This window comes from Callospermophilus lateralis, chromosome 10, assembly GCF_048772815.1.
Source record: "Callospermophilus lateralis isolate mCalLat2 chromosome 10, mCalLat2.hap1, whole genome shotgun sequence".
NCBI classification, from domain to species: domain Eukaryota; kingdom Metazoa; phylum Chordata; class Mammalia; order Rodentia; family Sciuridae; genus Callospermophilus; species Callospermophilus lateralis.
In genome coordinates this window covers 5,479,494-5,502,831 of record NC_135314.1, presented here as the reverse complement: position 1 = coordinate 5,502,831, position 23,338 = coordinate 5,479,494, and the positions used below count along the sequence as shown (strand labels likewise).

The 23,338-nt window shown below is 44.0% G+C and overlaps 1 protein-coding gene across 1 annotated transcript in view; it reads left to right on the top strand.

The window, feature by feature from the left end:
* Positions 1 to 15,227: 15,227 nt before the first annotated feature.
* Positions 15,228 to 23,338, top strand: part of Sh3bgr (SH3 domain binding glutamate rich protein) — a 52,478-nt gene continuing 44,367 nt past the window's right edge. The window contains exon 1 of the mRNA XM_076867898.1: positions 15,228 to 15,368. Within this exon, the coding sequence (XP_076724013.1) occupies positions 15,324 to 15,368 (45 nt within the window). The 5' untranslated portion in view covers positions 15,228 to 15,323. The remainder of the gene's footprint in view (positions 15,369 to 23,338) is intronic.

Below are 23,338 nucleotides of genomic sequence, written 5' to 3'. Positions count from 1 at the left end.
AACTCAGGGGCACTCGGTCACAGAGCCACATCCCCAGTCCCATTTTGTATTTTATTTAGAGACAGGGTCTCACTGAGTTGCTTAGCAACTCACTAAGTTGCTGAGGCTGGCTTTGAACTCATGATCCTCCTGTCTCAGCCTCCACATCCACTGGGATTACAGGTGTGCACCACTGCATATGGCTTCATTACTGTCTTAATTACCTTCTTTTCCTCTCATCTGCTCACACTGATGGAAGCCAAATACCATATGGTGAGCTGACTCATGGACACAGGGCAAGAAACACAGGCTTCAGCCAAAAGCCAGTGAGGAGCTGAGTCTCAGTCTAACAGCCTATGAAGAATGGAATCCTGCCAGCAACCATTCCAGTGGGCACAAAGCTTGGATCTTCTCCCAGATGAGTCTTCAGATAACTGCAGCCCCCACTGATTCTTGATTTCAGTCTTAAAAGACATCCTGAGAGGAGGAATCAGCGGTGCTTGTGACCCATGGCGTAATAAATGCTTGTTGTTTTCCAGGCAGGAAATATTAATTTGAAAACTGGAGAGAGACTTGCAGAATAGAAGACTTCTGTGTGGACTATGGGAGGGTATGGTTAGCAGTGATCTTTCAGAAAAATGGAAGAACAAAAGACTTAGTTCACTTATAATAGGCGCTTTCTAGAATGTTTACTTACCTAACTTTGAAAACAACCTAAGTGATGCTATAGTTTCTTCATCTCTGATCCATTAATTTTAACAATGATCTTATCAAAACATTTTTTGACTGATGGCCAACCACACTATTGGTTTAAGTTTTGGGATAACTATCATATGGGCATAGATGATAGTGTTGTAGTTGGACATTTGTTTATTTATTTATTTGTATGTGGTGCTGAGGATCGAACCCGGGGCCTCTCACGTGTTCGGCAAGTGCTCTACCACTGAGTTACAAAACCCGCCCCCCCCAGCCCCATGGATCTTTAAAAAAAATATACAGATATATTAAAATATATATATATTAATATATATATATATATGTTGTAATTGGACACAATATCTTTATTTATTTATTTTTGTGTGGTGCTGAGGATTGAACCCAGCGCTTTGCTTCAAACATGCTAAGTGAGCACTCTACCGCTGAGCCACAACCCAGCCACGCCCCCTGCCAGGTGGATCTTATTAGGGTACTTAAGTTTCCAAAATAAAAAAATTTGAATGCCTCTGACTGATAATGGTTGAATTCACATTTTTTTTAACTTTAAGGTGGCCTGTAATCTACATGCATTCAGCATAAACTGTATTTGGAATTCTAACCTTTTTTTAATATTTATTTTTTAGTTTTAGGTGCATACAATATCTTTATTTTTACGTGGTGCTGAAAATCGAACCCAGTGCCTCACGCATGCTAGGTGAGCGTGCCACCACTTGAGCCACATCCCCAGCCCTGGAATTCTAGTCTTTTTGTGGGTTACATACTCTCACAGCACTGGGCAGAGAGTTGCAGCTCCTGCTGCAACATGCAAATGCCCAGTACTCTACAGTCTTACCATCAATTTTTTTTTGATACAAGTATTCAATAAATCACATAAGTTATTCAAAAACCTCATTGTAAAATAGGTTCTGTTAGATGATTTGCCCTACTGCAGGCCAATGTAAGTAGTATTCTGTGCACATTTAAGGTAGGCTGGGCTAGGCTAGGTCAGGTGTATTAAATGCATTTTTGGGTTTATTGGAACACAACTGTACTTGACCTTAACATAAATTAGACCTGCCAAAAAAACAATACCTTTAGCTTTCTGGAATTCCTGGGACCCTAAGATTGTTCTAAAATTTCTACCTGTATCCTGAACTTGGGTCTTTTTGGGTTCTCCTGGATATACCACAAGAGTTCATTCTTATTCATGGAACTCAGCCTGAGACATATTATCTGCTGTATAAACCAAAGAAAAACCAAGTTTGTTTTTGGCTGTGACCACAGTTAGCAATGAGAAGTAACCTGAATACGTATACAAAGTAGCTCTCTAGAATATTCAACTTATTAAATACCAGTTTTCTCACTGATCTGCTAAAAATTGATTGATGACTAGCATCAGGCCTATTCTATTAATGCTTTTAAGGTAACTAAACTGTTTTAGAGTGTCTTTGTGTTACTATAGATCAGAATACTTGCTATTGTTATCAATAAAAATGCCTGCAATTACACATATATGGAGTTCTGATAATGCAGCACATAATGGAAAAATCTAGGTCTTGGGCTAACCACTGAATGTTTTTAGTTAACTAATCAATTAATTAACATGTTTTATTGAAGAACATTTATTTAGTGTCTGCTGAGTACTGACTGGGTAATGAAGGCAAACTTCTGCCTTCAAGATATTAAAATGAGGTCCGTTTCTCCATTGTTCTAATGTGACCTGGTTGATGATGTGTTTTTCTGGAATGCACCATGATGAAAGGAGGGATGCTGAAGAGAAAGTAAGCTTCGGTGTTATTAAAGAACAGGAAAGAAGAATGTTCTAGATCAAGGGGTACATCTGAATCATCTTTGAATACTACAGTCAGGTTTTCCATCCTTAATTCCATCCTTTGAATTAAGGCTGACAAAAGAAAGCATCTGCTAAAATGTTTTAAAATGAGTTCCCGTGTATCTGGTTTTTTAAAAATATATTTTTAGTTGTAGATGGACACACAATATCTTTATTTTTATGTGGTGCTGAGGATCAAACCCAATGCCTCACACATGAGAGGCAAGTGCTGTACCACTGAGCTACAGCCCCAGTCCTGTACCTGTTGTTCTTAATCAAACTTCCCTAAGATATCTGAGGATAAACTCTATATTCCGAGCAGTGGGTTCGTCACACTGTAGAATTTAGAAAGTTTTCATGGTAGAGTTTTTTTAAATATCTTAGTCTCTAATTATTTCAAAAATTCTAAAATGTTATTACAAAAGTACTACTATCTCACAAAGAACATATAAGAACAAAAGTTTTGAACAAATATTAATTTATATATATTCATCTGCATTATGGATTGTTGTACACTTCATACCAAGGCAGTTCAGACTTCTGACCTCCATAATTATAAGAGAATAAATATATTTTATTTTGAGGCGCTGAGTTTGTGATGATTTGTTATAGCAACAACAGGAAACTAATAATACAGGTGCTTTGAAAAACATCATGAATTAAAATGGCTAAAAGCAGGCTATTAAGATATAAGCGAACTACACTATTCTAAGAAGTTAAAGAAGAAGGTAATTAAAATGCTTTGGGACAATATCATTTTTTTTTTTTTTTTTGGTAATGGGGATTGAACCCAGAGGCACTTTACCACTGAGCTACGTCCCTACCCCTTTTTATTTTTCACTTTTTGAGACAGAGTCTCACTAAAGTTGCTTAGGGCCTTGCTAAATTGATGAACCTGTGATCCTCCTGCCTCAGCTTCCTGAGTCACAGGGATTACAGGCATGTGCCACTGCGCCCTGGCTTGGTACAGTATCTTAATGTTTCTAGAATTTCTCTTGCTCTACTGCATCTGTACTATATCCAGGAAAAAAAATGTGTTCAACCCCAGGAAGTTGATGGGATTGTTTACTTGGGAAAACTAGCAAAAGATAACATCCGACTCTCTTATAGACACTCAAGATGGATAGTTTAAAAAAAAAAATGCAAGGAGAAGGCCCCTGTGAAGAGGCAATGGTGGAAGGGTACCTGGAGTCTCAGAAAGCAGGATGTGGGGCTGGAGTTGTGGTTCAGTGGTAGAGCACTTGCCTAACATGTTGAGGCCCTGAGTTTGATCTTGGCACTGCATATAAATAAAATAAAGGTCCATCAACAACTTAAAATATATTTACAAAAAGAAAGCAGGGTGGGCAGGGCAGAGGCAGTAAGGGGGAGGGGTGACAAAAGATATCAAGTAGCTGGCAAGGTGAAGAAATGAAATACACAGAGAATAAGTTAACTTAGGAAATAAGTGGATATATTTTGAATTATGGAAAACAAGCTTCTTATTTCCCAAAAGGCTTACGTAGAAAGGGGTAGGGCTGGAAAGAACCCTGGGATGTTTGATTACAATTGGAAATTTGGAGTTAATATATATTTTATATTGTATATAATATACACACATTTATACACAGGAATATATAGTTTTGTATATATATAGCTATAGACATATGTGCATAAGTATCTATAAAATGTGTATATCCCCCAACTCTGCTTTCTAAAACAATGGCACTTCAGTAACAATGAGTGCTGGGCTCCATTCTCCACAAGGAATCAGGGTACCTTGGAGAAATTGGGGCATCTTGGACAATTCCAAGCCTAGGTCAGGCAAAGTACAAGATAAAGCTTCGTGTGTGTCAAAAAGACACAGGAGCAGCTTGAAATTCTCACTAGTCAAATCTAGGACAGTTTGAACATTCAATAAAGAGGATAGAGGATCACAGCTCACTGATTAAAACAGAGTCCACACTGACATAAAAGAATAAATGACAAAGCTCTGTCTTATGCTACAGTAAAACTGATAGGTGTGCAGGAGTGGTGGAAAGAGAATCGCTACTTGACAACTTCCACAGAGGAAGCTCACGCAGGCAGGGGTTGCCAATGAATGCTAAAGGTTAGTGAATGTGAGCTGACAAGGAGCAGGATTTGCCACAACATTAGAACATCTCTTCCCCCAGCACTAGTAAAATACAGAGGGAACACAGGTGATGTTGTGGAGACCAGGAGACACCTGCGGAAACAGGTGATCAAGGTCAGTGTCAGCAGGGGGTGGTCATGTCTCTGGGTACTGAGAAGGGCACTGACATTTCTGTGGCCTCCCCACCAGGAGCAGGCCTGAGTCTGGGCAGGGGCAACATCAACCAGAACAAAGTTTGGGGCTCTCCTAGAGAAGGAGACCGGGACTCCTTCACGTGCACTCTCTGATACACAATCGGGCAGAATGTTGAAAGGACAGAAAGCGCTTCCTTCAGCTTACGAACTCGGTACTTTGCAGGCAAGACCATCAGCACCTTAGAGTTTTCAAGGACACCATGTCAAACACTATCTACTTCTAAGATTATGTGTCCTAGTTTTTGCTTCAGAACCTTGGTCATTCTGGAAGTCAAAAGAGGAAGTTTGGAATTATTGGTCAGGACAGGAGGCATGGGGCTTGTGACACGAGGGATCTGCATTCTCTTCCCAGCTCTACCAGTGAAACAAGCTATTTGGCCTCAAGTAGCGAAGGTGAGAAATCAGCTGACTGCCCAGGGACCTCTAAGGCCCAGTCTAGCACTCAAATCCTCAAGTGAAACCGACCTGGATCTACCAGCAATTTCAAGCTGACAATATGAAAATGTATCATGTTTAACAACTGGATGGTTATAGACTAGTTGTGTGGGTTTTGGTCACTTAATAATTTCAGACATTTTATTTTTGACAAAAATCCTGAATTCATTACCAGATTGACATCCTGAAGCTGCGCCTTTAGGAAGAGAGACTGTGCCTCTCTACTTCCCCCAAGTGGTGACAAAGGCAATGGACTCTTCCGCCCAAAGGAAAATTTAATGTGGGTTTTACCAGGGCCTATTTTTAGCTCCCCTGTGACCACACTTAAAAATTTTCAATGTTTACCTATTTTCTAAACTAGAATTTTCATCTATTTCAATAAATTATATTAAAATACTAGAAATTTAATATTTCTTACACATGTTTCCACACCTTTGAGTGCTCACTGTGCCAGGAACTGTGAGTTCAGGGAATCCATGATGAAAACAAACACCAGTGCTGCTGTTTCTTAGGAACTTGTGTGTTGGCAAGCTAATGACAGGAGTGACTTCTGTTTTAGAGGAGGTGCAGTTCTGTCAGGCTTTATAACAAACAGACTGCATCCTGACAAGTGCCCCGCTGGAAGCACTGAGGGGAGACAGGAGGTCAGTGGGCTGTAACTAGGGAGGGAGATGAGGGGCAGACAGAAAACAGTGCCAAGGCCTGAAGGGTGCAGGAGCCCATGTGGCTAAGGTCCAGTGGAAGGGCCAGTGGGTCCTGATGACTCTGGAGAGGTGGGTGGGGTGAGCGGCTGCAGGGCCGTGGGAAGGCCACGTGTCAGAATGTGAAGGAAGCTGGCAGTGAACTAGAGGAGTGCTGGGAGGGTTGGCCTAACCAGTCCTGCCTCGGGAAGAGGCTGGCTGAGTGTGAAGAACAGAACGAAGTCAGAAGGATGTGGGGACCAGACAGCAGGGCCTGAAACAGGCCGACTCAAGGCTAGCCCCAAAGGCTCCCGGGTTCAAGGCTTGGTCTCCAGCCCCTGTTACTGGAGGTGGTGGGAACTGTAAGAGGCAGGGCCTCGTGGGAGGATTCAAGTCACTGGGGTGTGCCCTGAAGGGGATTGCTGGACCCTGGTCTCCTCCTCTTTTATGATTCTGGCTAGGAGGGAAGAGGCTGTGCTCCACCATGCCCTCCCTGCCAGGACATGCTGCCTTGCCACAGGCCCCCAAATAGGTCAACCAACAATAAACTAGAGCCTCCAACAACTGAGAGCCCAAATAAACCTTTCTCTACATACTTTTTAGTTATGGAAAGCTGACACAAGGGAGCGGGTTGGACTCAGGTGCTGCTTATGATGAAGGCATGTGAGAGGCGCCTTCAGGAGAGCGCTGGCCTGGGGCTCAGTGGCAGAGTGCTTTTCTAGCATGCATGACGCACTGGGTTCAATCCTCAGCACCACACTAAAATAAATAAATAAATAGAGGTATTTAAAAAAATGCCCAGGGGACATCACCAGGACTGCATGGTTTACTGGATGGCGGGGTAAAGAGAAAGGCCAAGGAAGAACCCCAACTTACAATGGAAGAGATTCCAGTTAGGGCTGCTTGGTGGGACACTGTTTGGTCTCATGGCTATTGAACTGGAAGTGTATGAGTGATATTAAGAAGCAATATCATGGGAGGCTGGAGTTGGGGCTCAGTGGCAGAGCGCTTGCCTAGCATGTGTGAGGCACTGGGTTCAATCCTCAGCACCACATAAAAAACTAAACAAATAAAGGCATACTGTCCATCTACAACTATTAAAAAATTAAAAAAAAGAAGCAATATCATTCAGCTAGCTGGACATATTGGTCTAGCTCAGAAGAGGACACTGTGAAGAAAGCTGGGTGCCAAGTACATACCTAGCATTTAAAGCCATAGGCATGGATGTATGACTAGTCTCAAAGACTAGGGGGAACAGGGAGAAAAAGGGAGAACAGACATGGAGCTACAAATAACTCCAATATTATGGAGCCTGGAAGAGGAGAGGGAGCCAGAATGGCAGCAAGAAGAGCAGAGGAGCAGGGGAAAAGAAGCACTGCAGAGGCCAGAGGAAGTGTGTTTCAAGAGTGAGGTGGGGCAGCAGTGTCAAATGTTGCTCAGAGACTGAGCCTGCAAATATCTCATTAGAGGTCGTTTTTTTTTTTTTTTTTCTGCATAAGGACAGGATGGAAGCCACACTGAGACTTGAAGGGGTTGAGGAAAGAGATACAGAACAGATGTATTGAAATATGGCAACTCTTTAAATAGTGGACCTATCCAAGGGTATAAAGGATTAAACAATAACTGGAAATTGAAGGGGAATGGGGGATAAAGGATTTTTCTCTTTCTTTTGTGATAGTAGACTTGCATATTTAAAAGCCCTGTGTGAGGGCATGGGGTGGGGGTGAGTAAACACAGCAAAAAGATGGAGGAGGCGATTATATTAGAGAGAATGGATACCTGATACCATCCTCCTTTTTCTCACTTGTAAGAAGGGTTGGGGGGTCTTTTGTTCTTCCCTGCAGTCCATTTTAAAGGTCTTACCAGGGCTTTTTAAAGTTCTGTTCCAGGGACACTCATATTTATTCCTTTAAGAAAGCTAAAGGGCATCTTTCAATTTGTAGCTTATTAACAGTATAGTTCTTATCTAGTCTTGTCTATCTGGCTAAACAGCTGCAATTCTCTAAGTGTGTACTAAAGAATTTATTTTTTATCTATGGGAAGTAAAAAACTCATATAATCCTTAAAAAAAAAAAAAAAAACTGTTTCCATAAAATAACCAAGAAAAGGAAACTAACATGACTGCCTATGCTCAAGTGGGGAAAGGCAGAAGCCAGGAAACCAGTTCAGAGGTTACTGAAATAATGCAAGCACCAGATGATGGTGGCCTGGATCAGGGTGGTGACAGTGGGGGGTTGGAGAAATGGTGGAACTGTGACTCTTCTGGGTACATCTTGGAGGATGTGCAGACAGAATAGAAAGCACCAAGGCTTGGGCAACCTGAAGAATGGAGTTTCTTCAGGTTGAGGGTCTGGCTTAAGAGCAGGGTTGGGGAGTGATCAGGAGTTGTCTTGGACGCAACAGCCTCTGGGATGCCTTAGTCACGTACCTAGGGTCGCGGTAGGCTGCTGGGTGCACCAGTGTCACGTTCAGGGGAAGGGCTGGGGTGGACGTAGGCATTCGGGGCTCACTGGCATTGACATGGAGAGCCCATGAGACTGGATGCAGTCATCTAGGGAGTGTACACGGAAAACAGGTTCAAGGTCGTGTTCAGCCCGTGGGAAGCTGCCTGGAAGCATCAACTCTTGGCGTAACTGTGGCAACGAAACGTCAACGCCTCAAGGGAACCTATGCACAAAGAGCCCGGAGGCTGAGAGGACTATTCAAAGGGTGCGGAGCCTGGGGCAACGTCAGCGACCAGGTCGGAAGGGAGCCGCAGCAAGCGAGGGCGCGCGCAGGAGGGCGAAGGCCAGCGGGTCGGGCCCAGCTGCCCGGGCTCCCTGGGGGCCGTGCCCCACCTACTGCCTGAGCAGCCCCGCCGCTCTGCGGCTGCACTCGCGCTGCGGGCGCTGGTCGCTCTGTCCTGGCAGGGCGGCTGCCGCTCACCTGCCGCGCTTGGCAAAAAGGAAACTTCGGCGCCGGGCTACGTTACCAGCGGAGCGGCGCTCGAGGCCCGCCCGACAGGGACCCGGGAAGAGCTCAGCAGGCGCCTCGGGCGGGCGACAGGCTGCGGCGGCGGGCCGTTGCCAGCTCCCCGCGGCTCAAGCGGCTGCACCAACCCGGCCTCTCTGGGGTGCCGGCGCGTCGCCGTGGAAACCACGCGGTGCCCGCTGGGACCACGGGGCCGGCAGGCAGGTGCGCGCATGCGCACTAGCGCCCGCCGACGCCGCGGCGGGGAGGGGCGTCGCGGGCTCGGCGGCGGGAGCTCGCGAGTTCTTCTGGGCCAGCAGTTAGCAGGGAGGTGGCGCCGGCAGCCCCCCCGCCCCGGCGCGGCGCTCGGGCCTGCGTCCCGCCTGACTGGGAGCGAGCTGGCGGGCCCGGCGTCCGTTCTCACGCTGCGGCCTCTCCCGCTCGCCGCCGGGTTGGAACCTGGGTTCAGCGCGAGGCTCCCGCCGGTGTGGACGCCTTTGCCCTGCGGAAGCGGGTGACCCGAGAGCGGTGTCCTTACAGCTTCTTTGATACGCATGGGTGTTTCCACAGTCTGATCACAGAAGGGTGCATTTTGGTGTAGAAAATTGAGATATGGACAGACAAGGAAGGACAAGGAGAAATTTAAAATCACCCAGTGATGATTTTTTTGGAGGGCGTGACACAAGCGGTTATTAGTGACTCAGTCTGAGGCGAAGTTAGATTCCATCAAACCTATTTTATTGGTGCTCGCTACACTTCAGACACGTCCTAATTCTAAGTCCTAACTGAGTCTACACCCAGGGGTCCCAGATGCTCACCTGTGACGTGTCTTTAAGTCCAGGTCTGGTGAAGGGGGATAACAGCGACGGGTCTCTCTGTCCGGGTCCTGTTAGTCCCATCGCCCCCCCAGAAGTCTGGGTTTTTAAACCCTAGTTCAGGTGTGCTTGTAGCTGATATCACTGAGTGAGGTCTGGGGTGTATCCCCGGGTGTAGACTACATCACTAACAAGTCTAGTTCTGCAGTTAGTAGCCAAGTTTTGCAGTTCACATTACATTATGGGCACATAAAGTCTTATCCAACACACACACTAATTAATAGAATCAACAGTCAATAATCTTATAGTATTTCTGGTACTCATATCAGGGGTACCAGAAATTGAACTCAGGTTCACTCAGCCACTGAGCCACATCCCCAGCCCTATTTTGTATTTTATTTAGAGACAGGGTCTCACGGAGTTGTTTAGAGCCTCACTTTTGCTGAGGCTGGCTTTGAACTCATGATCCTCCTGCCTGAACCTCACCAGCCGCTGGGATTACAGGCGTGCACCCTGCCCCCCAACCCCGGCTACAGTTGATTTTTAATGACTGCTCATTTTATCAGTTATTGACATTTTTAATTGTATTCACTTCTTTGTTAGTAGAAAGGATAGTTTTTATTTTTTTTTTAATTGTGCTTTATTGATTTGCCTCTGTCCCCGCCCCCCCTTTTTTAAGTCTGGCTCTCCCAAAATTGCCCAGGCTGGCCTGTAACTCCTGGCCTCAAGGGATCCTCTTGCTTCAGCCTTCACAGTAGCTGTGACTACTGGCATGGGCCTCCATGTTCAGGACTTTTGCCCATTTTTAGACTGAAATTTAGTGTAAATGTAATACTGACTTGGAAGAACTTTAGATGTACGAAAACTCCTTCTGTGATATGTGTGGTGAATATTTCCTCCAGTGTCAATTACCTTTAACTTTGTTTGCAATGTATTTTGGTATTTAGGAGTCAAATACATCACATTTTCCCCTTAGAATTTCTGCCTCTGGTTTTTATGTGAGAGGAGCAGTGCATATTTCCTTTTCACACAGGCTGTTTAATTCCAATTTCGTGGGCATAGACTGGGACAAAGCTTATCTCCATGACACCATCCCTTTCTCTGTCCACTATTGAAGAGTGCCCACCTTCAATTCTAGAAGCTTAGGTAATGAGTTATCTGTAGATGATGGGTGATGGTGGGTTTTGATGGTAGTGGTGAGCTGGGCAGCATCCCCAGGTGGACAGACAAGCGTCACCTCAGATGTGATAGTTACAGAAAGATGGGCCAATCCTTGATGGTTGGTGGAGCTCACAGGACAGTATTTGGAGCAAGTTTCTCATGAAGAGAACATCCCATTCCTTGCTCAGAACTGGAGAATGTGGAAGATGGAGAGAGTCTTCAGAGCTGCCTTTCCCGTCGGAGGGGTCCCCTCTCTTTCCTGGAGTGCTCTGAAAATCGTCATTTGAATCTTTCTGTCTCAGAATGAATAGCCTTTGCTTCCTGCTTTTAGAGGAGGTCTTCTTTCCCCTGGAGGTATTGGTGAAGCAGCGGCCTTTTAATTATTACGCTGCTCATCTCCATCAGGCTGCACAAAAAACTTGTGCCTTTATTTCTGTGTATTTCTAGGGATACTATAGCACATCCCCACAGACTTGGTGGCTTAGAACTATAGAGATTCATCTCATAATTCTAGAGGCCAGAAGTTTTAAATCAAGGTGTCTGAAAATTCATGCTGCCTCCAAAGGCTCTTAGGGAAAATCCTTCCTTTCCCAGCTCTGGCGGTTCCTGGTGTTCTTTGACTTACGCAGCATTACTGATTTCCATCTCTGTCCTCTCGTCTGTTCTTTCTGTCTTTCTGTGCACCTTCTCTTCTGGTAAGGATGATTTCACCACAAGATCCCCAACTCATTAGTCTACAAAGACCCTATTTCCAAATAAGGTCACATGCTGAGGTTTTGGGTGAACATGAATTTTTCATCGCATTATATTTACTATGACAACCCCTTTCATCATTCCACAGAAAAACATATGTCTATATTTGTCATTTTGGTTTACCCATAAAGTAAATTGAAACACAATATTTGGTATTATCATAAGATCATTTGAGGATCTCTATGAAGTTTGTAGCCAATACCTCATAATTTTATAATCAAAATTAGGTCTGATCACAGAGTGTACTAGAAACGTTGAACCGCTAGCTCTCTGCATGCTTAGGATTACACAGCTCCTCTGAAGTGGTTTTGTAAATCAGAGACTTAAAGAGCTTTAGGACTTCTGTGGAATGTTTGGTGTTCCTACTAATTAACTTGAATTGGTGTCAATGTAATAAATTAGAAGAGATATGGCAATTAGAGTTTTCAAATTTCTAATTTTCACATTTTCATTCATTTTAAAAAGATAAACATAATTTATTGTGAAGAGAGGGAGCACTAGGAATTTGCGGGTGGCATCTTGGAAGCTGCTCTAGTGTAGTGTAGAGAGAACCATGTTGGGCCCAAGTCTGAAATATACCATTACTCTTCCCATTTGATAGACCCAGCCTGATTTTCTCTTAAAATTGGGAGCCATCTCGCCACAAAGCTATGAAAGCTAATTTTGGCTTTCCTATAAATTACTGCAAATTCTGAACCTGCTTGGAATGCCTGCCGAGCCTTGAACTCACCCATGCCTGGCTCTCTGACCAGATAGCAGCCCTCTCTGAAACTTTAGTGATGCCTCACAAATCTTGGCCTTCCCTGGCCAGATAATGACTCTCTCTGAGGCTCTAATGACCTTCATAAATTCTGATGTTGGGACCAGCAAAAATGTAAACTAGCATTTGTGTTATGCTCGTCAGAGTTCTGTCATCTGTAACTCCCCCCACTTTGTGTAACTTTTTGGGCTATAAAGCTGGGCTGCAGGAAAGCTGCGGCTGCTGCCTTGTTCCCGTGGTTTTGGGTAGGAGAGGCAGCCCGGCTGGTCGAAATAATAAGCTTGCTTTAATCTGATTTTAATTGGAGTCAGTGGTCTTTTCTTGCGTCCTGGTCTAACACCATTGTCTCTAGATGTGTAATCCTATGAGTAGGATAATAATGGAAAGCAGTTTTAGGGCTTAAGGGTGTGATTTATGCAAAGTAATTTGAGCAGATCTGGCACACAGTCAGAACCTAAATATTGATAGCTGTTTTTGGAGATAAGGAATGGGTCTTGTTCCCTGGTGTTGAAGAGTGAAACACCTGAGAAACGCACAGAGAGCAAGTTTTATTTTATTTTATTAAATTATTTATTTATTCTATTTTGTTACACAAGATGGCAGAAGGCAATTCATTTCATATTACACATATAGAGCACAATTTTTCAAGTCACTGATTGTACCAAAATGTTTTCACATCATTCATGTCTTCATGTACTTAGGGTAATGATGTCTAACTCATTCCACCATCATTCCACCCCCTTGCCCCTCCCTCCCCCTTCCTCTCCTTTTCCCTATCTAAAGTTCCTCTGTTCCCCCCATGCCCCCCTCCCCCATTGCCATTATGAGTCAGCATCCTCATATCAAAGAAAACATTTGGTCTTTGGTTTTTTTGGGATTGGCTAACTTCATTTAGCATTATATTCTCTAACTCCCATCTATTTACCTGCAAATGTTATGATTTTTTAAATTTTCTTTTAATGCTGAGTAATGTTCCATTATATATATACATAATGGAACATTATGTATATATATACCAATTTCAGAAGGAAATTTATTTTTCCCTAAGCCTCGCAGATGACAGATGGAGGGGTGTTATTACTGAAGGCACTTTTACCCAATATGAGCAGGAGATATATATTCTTTAGAGAAGGAGAATAGTTTACATTACTAATAGCTTACAGTTACTAATACTAACCATAGTTTATGTTGGGAAAACATATAACGGCAGCAGCACCCCAGAGAAAAACCCCAGCATGGCGTCTAACGACCCTCTTTCTCCTCTTTGTTTCTTTCACTGGCGCGAAACATTCCCACCGGCGCCAATGTTCAAACCCTGCTGGTGGGAAGCCTTAGCCCCAATTAGAATTAACTTCTTGGGCTCCGGAACTGACATATGGAAGAGCTTGCCAATAAACGGGCGACCTGTTATCTACCTCAGCCCTGAGACCTCTCCTTAGACCTATATAAACACACAGCCTTTTGTAATAAAGCAGAAACCTGGTGGCGTCTTCCAGTCTTCCAGTTTACATTACTAATTTACATGACCATTAGGAAACAAACCTAACTTACTACTTTCTTAATAAACTTGGAAGAATTACCATGTTCATATGATAGACTTTAAGGTATGAATACCTGGAATTTTTTGTGTGCATGGAAAAAATAGTAGATACTGTAGAAATTTGGAAAACATAGAAAAGTAAAAATGATCTATAATCTTTGGTAGAATTTAAGATAAAGTTTATATTTCTAGAGACTTAAGTTGGAGAATTCATTGATCATTTTCACCAAAGACCTAATTTTTGGAGTAGTTAACTTTGCATGTTGAAGCCAAAGTTAAGTCTTGTTAGAATTACCTCAAAGATTGCCTGTGGTGGAAATCATTCTGGGCAGGATTCCAGGGCCTAGGGTCGTTGCTGATCCCAGGCTCCTACCTGAGGGGAGGGGAGCAGGCCCCAGGTCCTCTGGGACTGTGGGGGGCAGGCGCGGAAGCAGGGCCTGCCTTCCTGCTCCTGGTCAGGGCCTCCTCCTCCACCAGGAGCAGCAGGGCTTTGGAAACGGGTGAATACCCCCGCTGCCTCCTGAAAGATGAGCACTTCGTCCCTAATGAACTTAATCTTGATTTTGAAACTCATCAAAAGCGTTTGGGCCACTAACCTGGGCTTCTTCACTAGCTTTTGTATTTTTCTGATTTTTAACAAAATCCAAATTATCCTCGTAAATAAGGTGGTATAGAGCCTGTAGTAAACAGATTACTTATTGTTTTTCCTCAAAGTCTTTAACACAGGGAAGGTAATTTGCTGCTGACAAGCCAGCCTCCGCATGTCAGGAAACCTTACGAGGCCAAACAGGTGGTGACGGGAGAGAGCTGTAAAGGAGCCATTCATGGAGTTTCTACTATGTGACAATTTATTGAGTTTTTTAAAAATCTGCCAGAAAAATCTTAAAATAGGGAAGCTGCTTTTTATTTACAGGGCTCTGTGACTATTCTGACCCTTCTGGTTGGTTTGTTTGCCAAAAGCCTGGTGAGCCCAGCCTCCTCCTGGGCGGAGATGGAGCGAGTTTTCAGAGCTTTTCTGGTGGCTCCAAAGAGCTCCTCCCTTGCTTCTGTCCTCCCCGGCTCTCCAGTTCCTGGCCCCCACCCTCTCCCCCCAGGCATTTCTCTACTGGTCTCTGATTGGTGCAGGGCACAGCCTGACCTTTTAGGGACTGTTGTCTGGCCTGGCTGCTTTTATCAACCAATCAAACATTTTCTTGACAGATCCCAAAATATTCCTAGGCCAATGGAGGGGGAAGCCCTAGAGCTTGTCTGCTCTTCTGGGAGGCAGAGCCTCTTGGGGGAGGGAGGGCAGAAGGGGAGTCCTGGGCAGTCGCCAGCTGGACCTGGCACTTGCTCCTCCTTGTCACTGTCAGGATTTGTCTAGCGACGGTTCCCTGACAGGGGTGTGTTGGAGGGAGTCCTCTTTCTGACTGTCGAAATGGTTATCAAAGTGTTTGTTGCCACATCTTCTGGGTCCATAGCGGTAGGTGTCCGGTGGGACCTGTGGGGTGTGCTTCTTTCTGTACCATTTTCTGGATAAATCAGGGTTGGAATTAGAAGGAGCTGGTATGGACGAGCATTGGCCTTAAATTCTTTTTTGCGTGTAAGTCAACTGCATTCTGCATTGAGGGCCGATGGCTTTCTGTGTGTGTTTTTGTAGTGTTGAAAATAGTGTGTAAAATGTGTGATCCAGATAGGTGTGGGGATTCCAGGAAGGAGGAGCCCTGGATGCTAGAATTGGTGACATGGTCTAAGTGCGTTGCCATTGCATAGATTATAGAATCATGAGCTTTTTTTTTTTTTTTTTTTTTTTTTTTTGGAGTGTTTCTGCTATTAATTCTGCAGGACTTGGAGGAATGTAAAGTTAGAAATAATGATACTTTGTGTAACTATTTGGAGCGTCTGGTGGGCCAGATTGCTAAATCAACTCCTTGAGCATTGTTCCTTGTATATGTGAAGTTACCGCACAGAAAGTGTGGAGTTAGTGTAATACTATTATTTGAGGAAAATGATGTCATGGTGACAAGAGCAAATGTCTCCGAGGCCACAGTTTTAAATGCTCTAGGAGTTCCAGTGGCCCACATATGGGAATAGGAGCCAACCTCCCTGCCTTGGCCTGGTCTGGGTACCGAGAGTCCAGGCACCTGCCTCCCATGTGCCTTCATTCTCGGACTGTAGACCTGCCCTAAGAAACACGCGTCACCCCAGACACCTTTCTCCTTGAGAATGATTCAGGCTTTGACCGTAGGCTTGAACTGCAGTGTCTGTCTGCGACTGACCTTTCTACCAGCGTTTTAGCAGGAATTAGGCTGGGGGAAGAAATCATTTTATAGTCCCCAGAGTCAGAGCCCCAAGAGGGGGCTGTTTCCTTTTATATCTAGTTCCTGGAGGAGCTTTGGTTGCAGCTCGGATTTCTGGAGTCACAGCCCCACTCCCAACCTGGGGAATCATTGGGGTTTCAAAGAGGGTGAGAGGAAAGCAAGAGAAAAGGGCCTGCTAGCTCCCAAAGATCACTACAGTTGTTTCAGTGATGTCTGGAGCAGGTGACAGAAAAAAGAATAAAGATTACACATAGAAAGTTCCAAAAGTAACTCTTTGTCATTGATGACTGTGGAAACTTTTAGTTGATATAAAATGAGTATGGTTTTATTTGTTTTTGTGATGTTGGAGATGGAACCTGGGGCCTCACACATGCTAGGTAGGTGCTCTAACACCGAGCTATATCCCAGCCCACTCGTACATTTTGGATTATTTTGATAAAACATAATATTTGAGGAAAATGTCTTTGGTGGGCTTTAAATGTATTCATGTTCACTGCTGAAAACTTTTACCACTTAATTGCCATCATCTATATATTCTGTAGAATTGGTGTATGTGGCCCTGTGTATTATTCAAAAGACAAGGGGTAAATTTAAGGATTTCTTTAATTTTCTGAGATTATTTTTCTGGTACTGGGGACTGAACCCAGGAGTGCTCTACCACTCAGCTATATTCTGCTTCCCTCTCCCTTTTTTGGTATCACAGTTTGAACCCAGGGGCAATAGGCAGGAGGTGCCAAGTGAGTGGCAGGAAGAGGTGCCGCAGTCAGATGGCTCCAGCACGTTAACCACTGAATCACATCCCCAGCCTGTTTATATTTTATTTAGAAACAAGGTCTTGGGCTGGGGATGTGGCTCAAGTGGTAGCGTGCTCACCTGGCATGCATGCGGCCCGGGTTCGATCCTCAGCACCACGTACAAAGATGTTGTGTCCGCCGAGAACTAAAAAATAAATATTAAAAAATTCTCTCTCTCTCTCTAAAGAAAAAAAAAAAAAAAAAAAAGAAACAAGGTCTCACTGAGTTGCTTAGGGCCTTGCTAAGTTGCTGAGGCTGGCTTTGAACTCACGATCCTCCTGTTTCAGCCTCCTGAGCTGCTGGGATTACAGGTGTGTGCCACTGCAGCTGGCTCCATCCCTTTTTATTTTATTTTGAATGGGTCTCGCCAAGTTGCCCAGGCAAACTTGCCATCCTCCTGCTTCAGGGTCCTGAGTGCCTGGGATTACAGGTGTGCACCACAGCGTCCAGCTAAATTTATGAATTTCTTAGGTTTATTTGATGTCTCACATTCATGAAATTCAGCAGCATAATTTAGTTAGTTTTGGAGGACCTGGAGGAGTGCCATTCATTCCAGGATCTTGGACAAGCCAAGTGAATTCTGGGGCACCAGAGTGGCAAATGTTTCAGTGCACTTGCCACTGTGTGACCTTGGGAAAGTCATTTAACCTTGCTAAGCCTCGACTTCCTTGTCTGTTAAATGAGGATAAGAATAGTGCCCACCTCATGGCGTCAACATGAGAGCATCTGAAATAAGATGCTCCGTGCCGGGCATGGTGTCAAGTGCTCCATCAGTGCTCAAAAAGTACTGTGATTACTGGTGAATGATATCCTTACTGCTAGTTTATATTAATTACTGCTGTAATTTTTGTGATTATTAATTAATGTTAGTTAATTAGTATTACAGCTGTTATAATGATCGGTTAAGACATTTGATATTCTCCTGAAGAGTGAGAACTTGTTACCCCAGCGTAGGTGCAGCTGGACTTTTGTGGACAGGGAATTCCCCCCAACACTGCTTGGCAGGAGAGCCCGGGAGCAGTCCTTGTGCTCAGGCTGCACGTGGGCTGGGCGCTCTGCAGAGCCTGCACTCACTTCTCCCACACAGGAGTTTAAACAACGGATCTTGCCTCCCACCTAGTCAGTCAGGGCATTCTGACTTCTGCTGGATGAATGAAATAATGAAGAAGGAAAAACCAAACTGCAGTCTCTTCCAGGAATTGAATTCGTGCCACTGTGTATTAAAGCTCCATTTTAATGGTTGGTTCTAAGGAACTGTGACATGCTTTATCACATCCTGAAGGGGTTTGGGTTATGGATGATGGGGAAGCAGAAGGCGGGTGTCTTCTTGTGTGACCTCTTCTCTTGTTGAAGGTCTTGGCCTCGGTGGGGCATGGGGACAAAAGGAGAGAGGATTTTCCCTACTATTTCCAAGGTGCACAGTCCCTGGAATCATGGTCTTTAAGGGTAGATCTTCCAGGGGACTCCTGGGTTTTTTAATCTGCATCTAAATCAATAGTGCAAATACGGTGGGAGAAACACGGCTCTTGAATTAGATCGATCTGGGTGTAAACCTTGGAAAATTCATTGACTCATGGAGCCTTGGTGTGACACCTGCAGTACTCGGTGCTTTTCCATGTGTCATCTTACTAGATCCACCAGCAGCACCCCTCAAGGATTTTCCAAGTCACCCCAATTCTCAGGTCCACCATGCGGCCAGTGCATTGGTTTCATTAATGAGGTTCTTGGCATAAAAGTTAGCTAGTGAGATCAAAATAAACACACAGACTCAGTTACCTTTTTCTATGACCAGGTCCGAGACAGCTCCCCTCTCTGGTTTCCATGTTTAACTGCCCGGTAGGGCAGCAAGGATTACTCAGGGCTAGCAGGAGAGAGAGGGAGGGAGCACGCCAGGGAGTAGCCTTTTATTGGGGAACAAGAAATTCAGGGGAGAATTCCATCCAATGAAGGTTGAAGGGGGGCCGCACTCCAAGGTCAGGGTCAGTGATTGGGCCCCGGGGGTCAGTGGTCAGTCACACCCCCACACGGACGGGTTCTCTCATCAGGAGAGGGCCGGGAAAGCTCCGACACAGCCAGAAGCCTCAGACCCAAACCGGGAGTCACCCAGTCACGTGTGAGAATGGCTCCCCACACTCAGGTGAGGAAATTACAGACCTGAGTTCTTGCTTGGATAGCCACTTTCTGGTCTATCTGGGATGGCAACGCAGGCTTTTGTGACTCAAACTCAGCGGGCTTTTTACTACAGTACAGTGACCTCATTGGAAAGGCTCCTAACTGTACAAGACAATAGGCAGGAGGTGCCAAGCGAGTGGCAGGAAGAGGTGCCGCAGTCAGATGGCTCCAGCACATTAGCTGACTTGTGGTGGCAGAAGTCTTCAGGACGGAGAACAGACCTTTCTTATGAGTACATGTGACATGCTAGGAACACAGTGCTCTCAGCCTCTGCTAAAGGCTTCAAGTAATGACACTGGCCCCAGGTATCCCCGGGTCCTGAAAGCTGCTACCCAGGACAGATGGCACAGCCTGTGGAACCAGCATCGGCCCATGGTACAACTTTTTACTTTACCACACAGAGATTATCTCATCTAGAAACATTTCTTTTTCTTTTAACCTTCCATATTAAAATATATTTTCACATTTTCAATCTTTAAATATCTCTTTTCTAGCCATTACCCCTTTTTATAAATTCATATTCTGAGACAACTCATAAAATTTCTGATTTAGACTAATTACTCCACTTTAATAAGATGAAATACTTTCATGTTTTTTTATGGTACTATAATACTATAATTGAAACCCAACTGAAACTTCTTATACTCTTTGTATATAAATTACACATGATAGAATCTAACACTTAGTAACCTTGTTTCGGCAAAGACACAGACCAAAGCAATATTAAACATTTTTTTCCATTTACCAATTTATGAAAACACACATAATGTTTAAATATATTACCTTATGTAACTTAATAAGTAAAGAGTACTTGATTTCATATTTAGTGGTTGATATTTTAACACTTTAGCTTTGTAAATTAATCAGATGTCTGTAAAAACCAAGATCTTAGACAATTGTAGTAAACAGAACTAGCCATCTCTTTCTTGTTGAAGAAAAACCCTTCTACAGGATACCATGATGGTCCCACTGAAATACTTAATAACTCGTCTTTAAAAAGCCATGGGCTACATTTTTGTATTGTATCAACATATGCCTTAACTGTTCTTGGTCTTACTGGGGTGCCTCCTTCTTCTAACAATTTTTTCTTCCTCGGGGGTAAACAACTTCAAACCTTGAGTCAACCATTTTCTCCAGTTTGCCTGAGAAAGTTCTAGGAATAGGCAACTTGAAATAAAAACAAAATAAATCAAAACAAGAGCACATTGTTTTTTGAAATGGTCACCCATTCTTTTGCCTTCCCTCAGGGGCGAGAAATTTCACTTACCTCTAAGCTTCAGATGTTCCCCGTACGGGCCACCAAATGCCGCAGTCTGGCTGGGCACAAAATCACGAGCCACCACACAGCTTGTAGATTCAAATAGCAATTCTTTATTCCCGAACTCACACCGGCCTTCTACAAACACGTTCTGGGGAAATCCACGTTCTCTGCCCAAATCCACCTCCTCTGCCTCCCAAATACTCTCTGAATCCCGGGAGAATTCAAGGGGAACTCAGGCAGCAGGATACGCCCTATTCCCAGCAGGAATAATCTTAAACCTGGAACTGCCCTAAACCCGGACTGTCCTAAACCGGGAACGCCCTAAATCCAAGGAGAGCCTTAAACCCTGATCCGCCCTAAACCCGGATCCTCCCTGGTCCTTGAGTAAGGTCACCTTACATGCAATGTCACTGCAAAATGTCCAAAGCAAGTCCATTTTACCACGAGTCCTTCCTGTAAGCAACATGGGGTATGCTGGCAAGGAAATTGTCATACCTACTTGGCTAATGGCTCTCAGCACCATGGCACTCTGAAGGGTGGAGAGAAGTGGAAAGGGAGAGAGGGTCCATGGTGACAACTCTTGAACTGCTGTGCTCATGGCCCAATAGTGAGCCCCTAGAGGCAGTGATGGGGAGGAGCCCTCTGGGATGATGCTGTGCCTCTGGGGTCAGCTCAGGAGGCTGTATGAGAAGAGCCCCACTTTGGGAAGGCTGCTGGGGCTCCTCCATCAGGGACCTTCGGGGAGAGGGACCCCACCCTAGAGGCAGGGCATTGGGCTGTGGGAGACGGGACAGAGCCAGCCAGGTGGCCCCACGTGTTCCCCTTCCCCTTATCCCTCCTAGCTTGAGCTAGACCCTTCTCCAGAGGTTGCCAGCCCAGGCACAACTCCAGTGCTCCTATTAGCCTCATGAGCCAGTTTAAATGGTGTTTAGGGAGTCTGGAGCCAAACAGTTCAAGTTTCTTCTTGTTTTTGGGGGAGCGGGGACTGGGTACTAAGAAATGGCACTTAGTGCAGAGTGCTGTTTCTGCCTGTCACTTAACTTTCCTGGAGGCCCTTGCTGGTCCTGCGGAGGACAGTGAGCATGGTTGCCCCTTCATCTACTCCATGCATCGCCTTTCTTGGAGAAGTGGAAGCCAGGACTTTTGGAAATGCTTCACCTACTCAGGAATCACGGGGTAAAATATCAGGGAGATAATGTTGGCGAGGGGGTTTCAGATGAAGGGCAGGCAGGGTCTGGGTAAAGGAGATTGCCTTCTGTGTGTTTTATTAAAAGCAAACTTGCCTAAAGTGAAGACATCTCTACTTTTCAAACAGCAAAGTTATCTCTGAAAATATCTGAGGGATATTCATAAAATGGCACAATTATGGACAGGCTGGAAAGGATGTACGGAGAATATAATTAATTAAAATAATGATTTAGACTAACAACCTGTCATCAGGTCCAATGGGATTTTGTAATATCCCAAAATCCAGCTGTGAAGCCGTGGAGCTTGGAGCACAGTTTCCCTGCAGAGGAGAAGGTCAGGGTCACTGCAGCCCAGAGGCAGGTAGGGGCAGCTCCCTCCCTGTCCTTAGGGGGGTCACTCAGGAGTCTCCAGACTTCTTATACAGATAGGTTAAAAGGAATTCCTTTGTTTAACACTTTCTCTCAATTTTTTTCCATGCTTGTCCCCAACTGAAATCTACCTTGGCTCGTGTCTTAGTGCTTGTAGGTATTGTGCTGTAGCTAATAGCAGCCTTTAATTTATCAATGTAATGTTTTTAGTCCAAATATCTTTATTATGTTGATGGTACAGATATTAATGAAAAATTAAACGCAGGATTACACATATAAATGCACATTTATATGTGTAATTTATACATGACAATTTATATATAATTTGTATATGTTTACTTTCTAATAATTAAAAAATATTATTTACTATTCATCTATATTTTATATTACTATATGTAAAATCAAATGACCATCCCAAACAAATTCTGTATACAAATTATTTTATGATACTTTGTATAATTTGTTTTAGTGGTGATTTTATTCCAGGGCTTAAGCATCTATATGTGCCTTACTTTTCTTGTATTAAATAAGGAGTACACCATCCAGGAGTCATTGATAGTCCTTCATTGTTGGCAAGAAAAAATAAAATTGGTGTTTTTTTCTTTTTCTTTTTTTTTGAGGGGGGACAGGTATATAGGTCTTTAAGAAAGGATTTTGGCTTAGACAAAAACAGGTTTGGATTTACCTCATCTTTTACTTCATTTATTTCGAATCCTCCAAATTTATTCCTGCTGATAAACAACTCACATGAAGGTGATGAGGAGCCCTTGTGTCCTATAAAACAGTTTTAATGACTTGTTTTCATTATGAGATAATAGTCTATTCAGAAGACTTTTACAAAAATTCAGATATTAGATATTTTTGTGTCAAAGAAAATTCATACTTAAATGTTAATCTTCCTTTAAAAAGTGACCATATTTATGCCTCTGTAGTATCTTGAGTGTGTTCTACATCTACAGTGTACAAATTAGTTCTGTACTTTTTTTCCTCCTAAATAAGCAGTTTAAGAATCTTTTTACCAGAAGGGCTTGGCACAGCATCTTGTGCAGAGTAGAGCTGATAACTGTCAATTGATCTCCCTTGCTGGAGGTTTATGCCTGGGGTTCTTAAAATGGGGTCCACAGAGTCAGCTGTAATTTATTTACAGTGTTCATAAAAAATGGTATCGTTCATTTCTGGGAGTGACTTCTCAGACTGAAGAGAGAAATAGTCGTAATTACTTATGGGGAAGGAGCTCTGATCTTTAAAGATGGCCACATTGACAAGAAATAGCTGCTGGGAGACACAGTTATTGCACACCAGTGTTAGAGAACAGCGTGTCCCACAGGGTGGGAGAAAAGCATCACTCT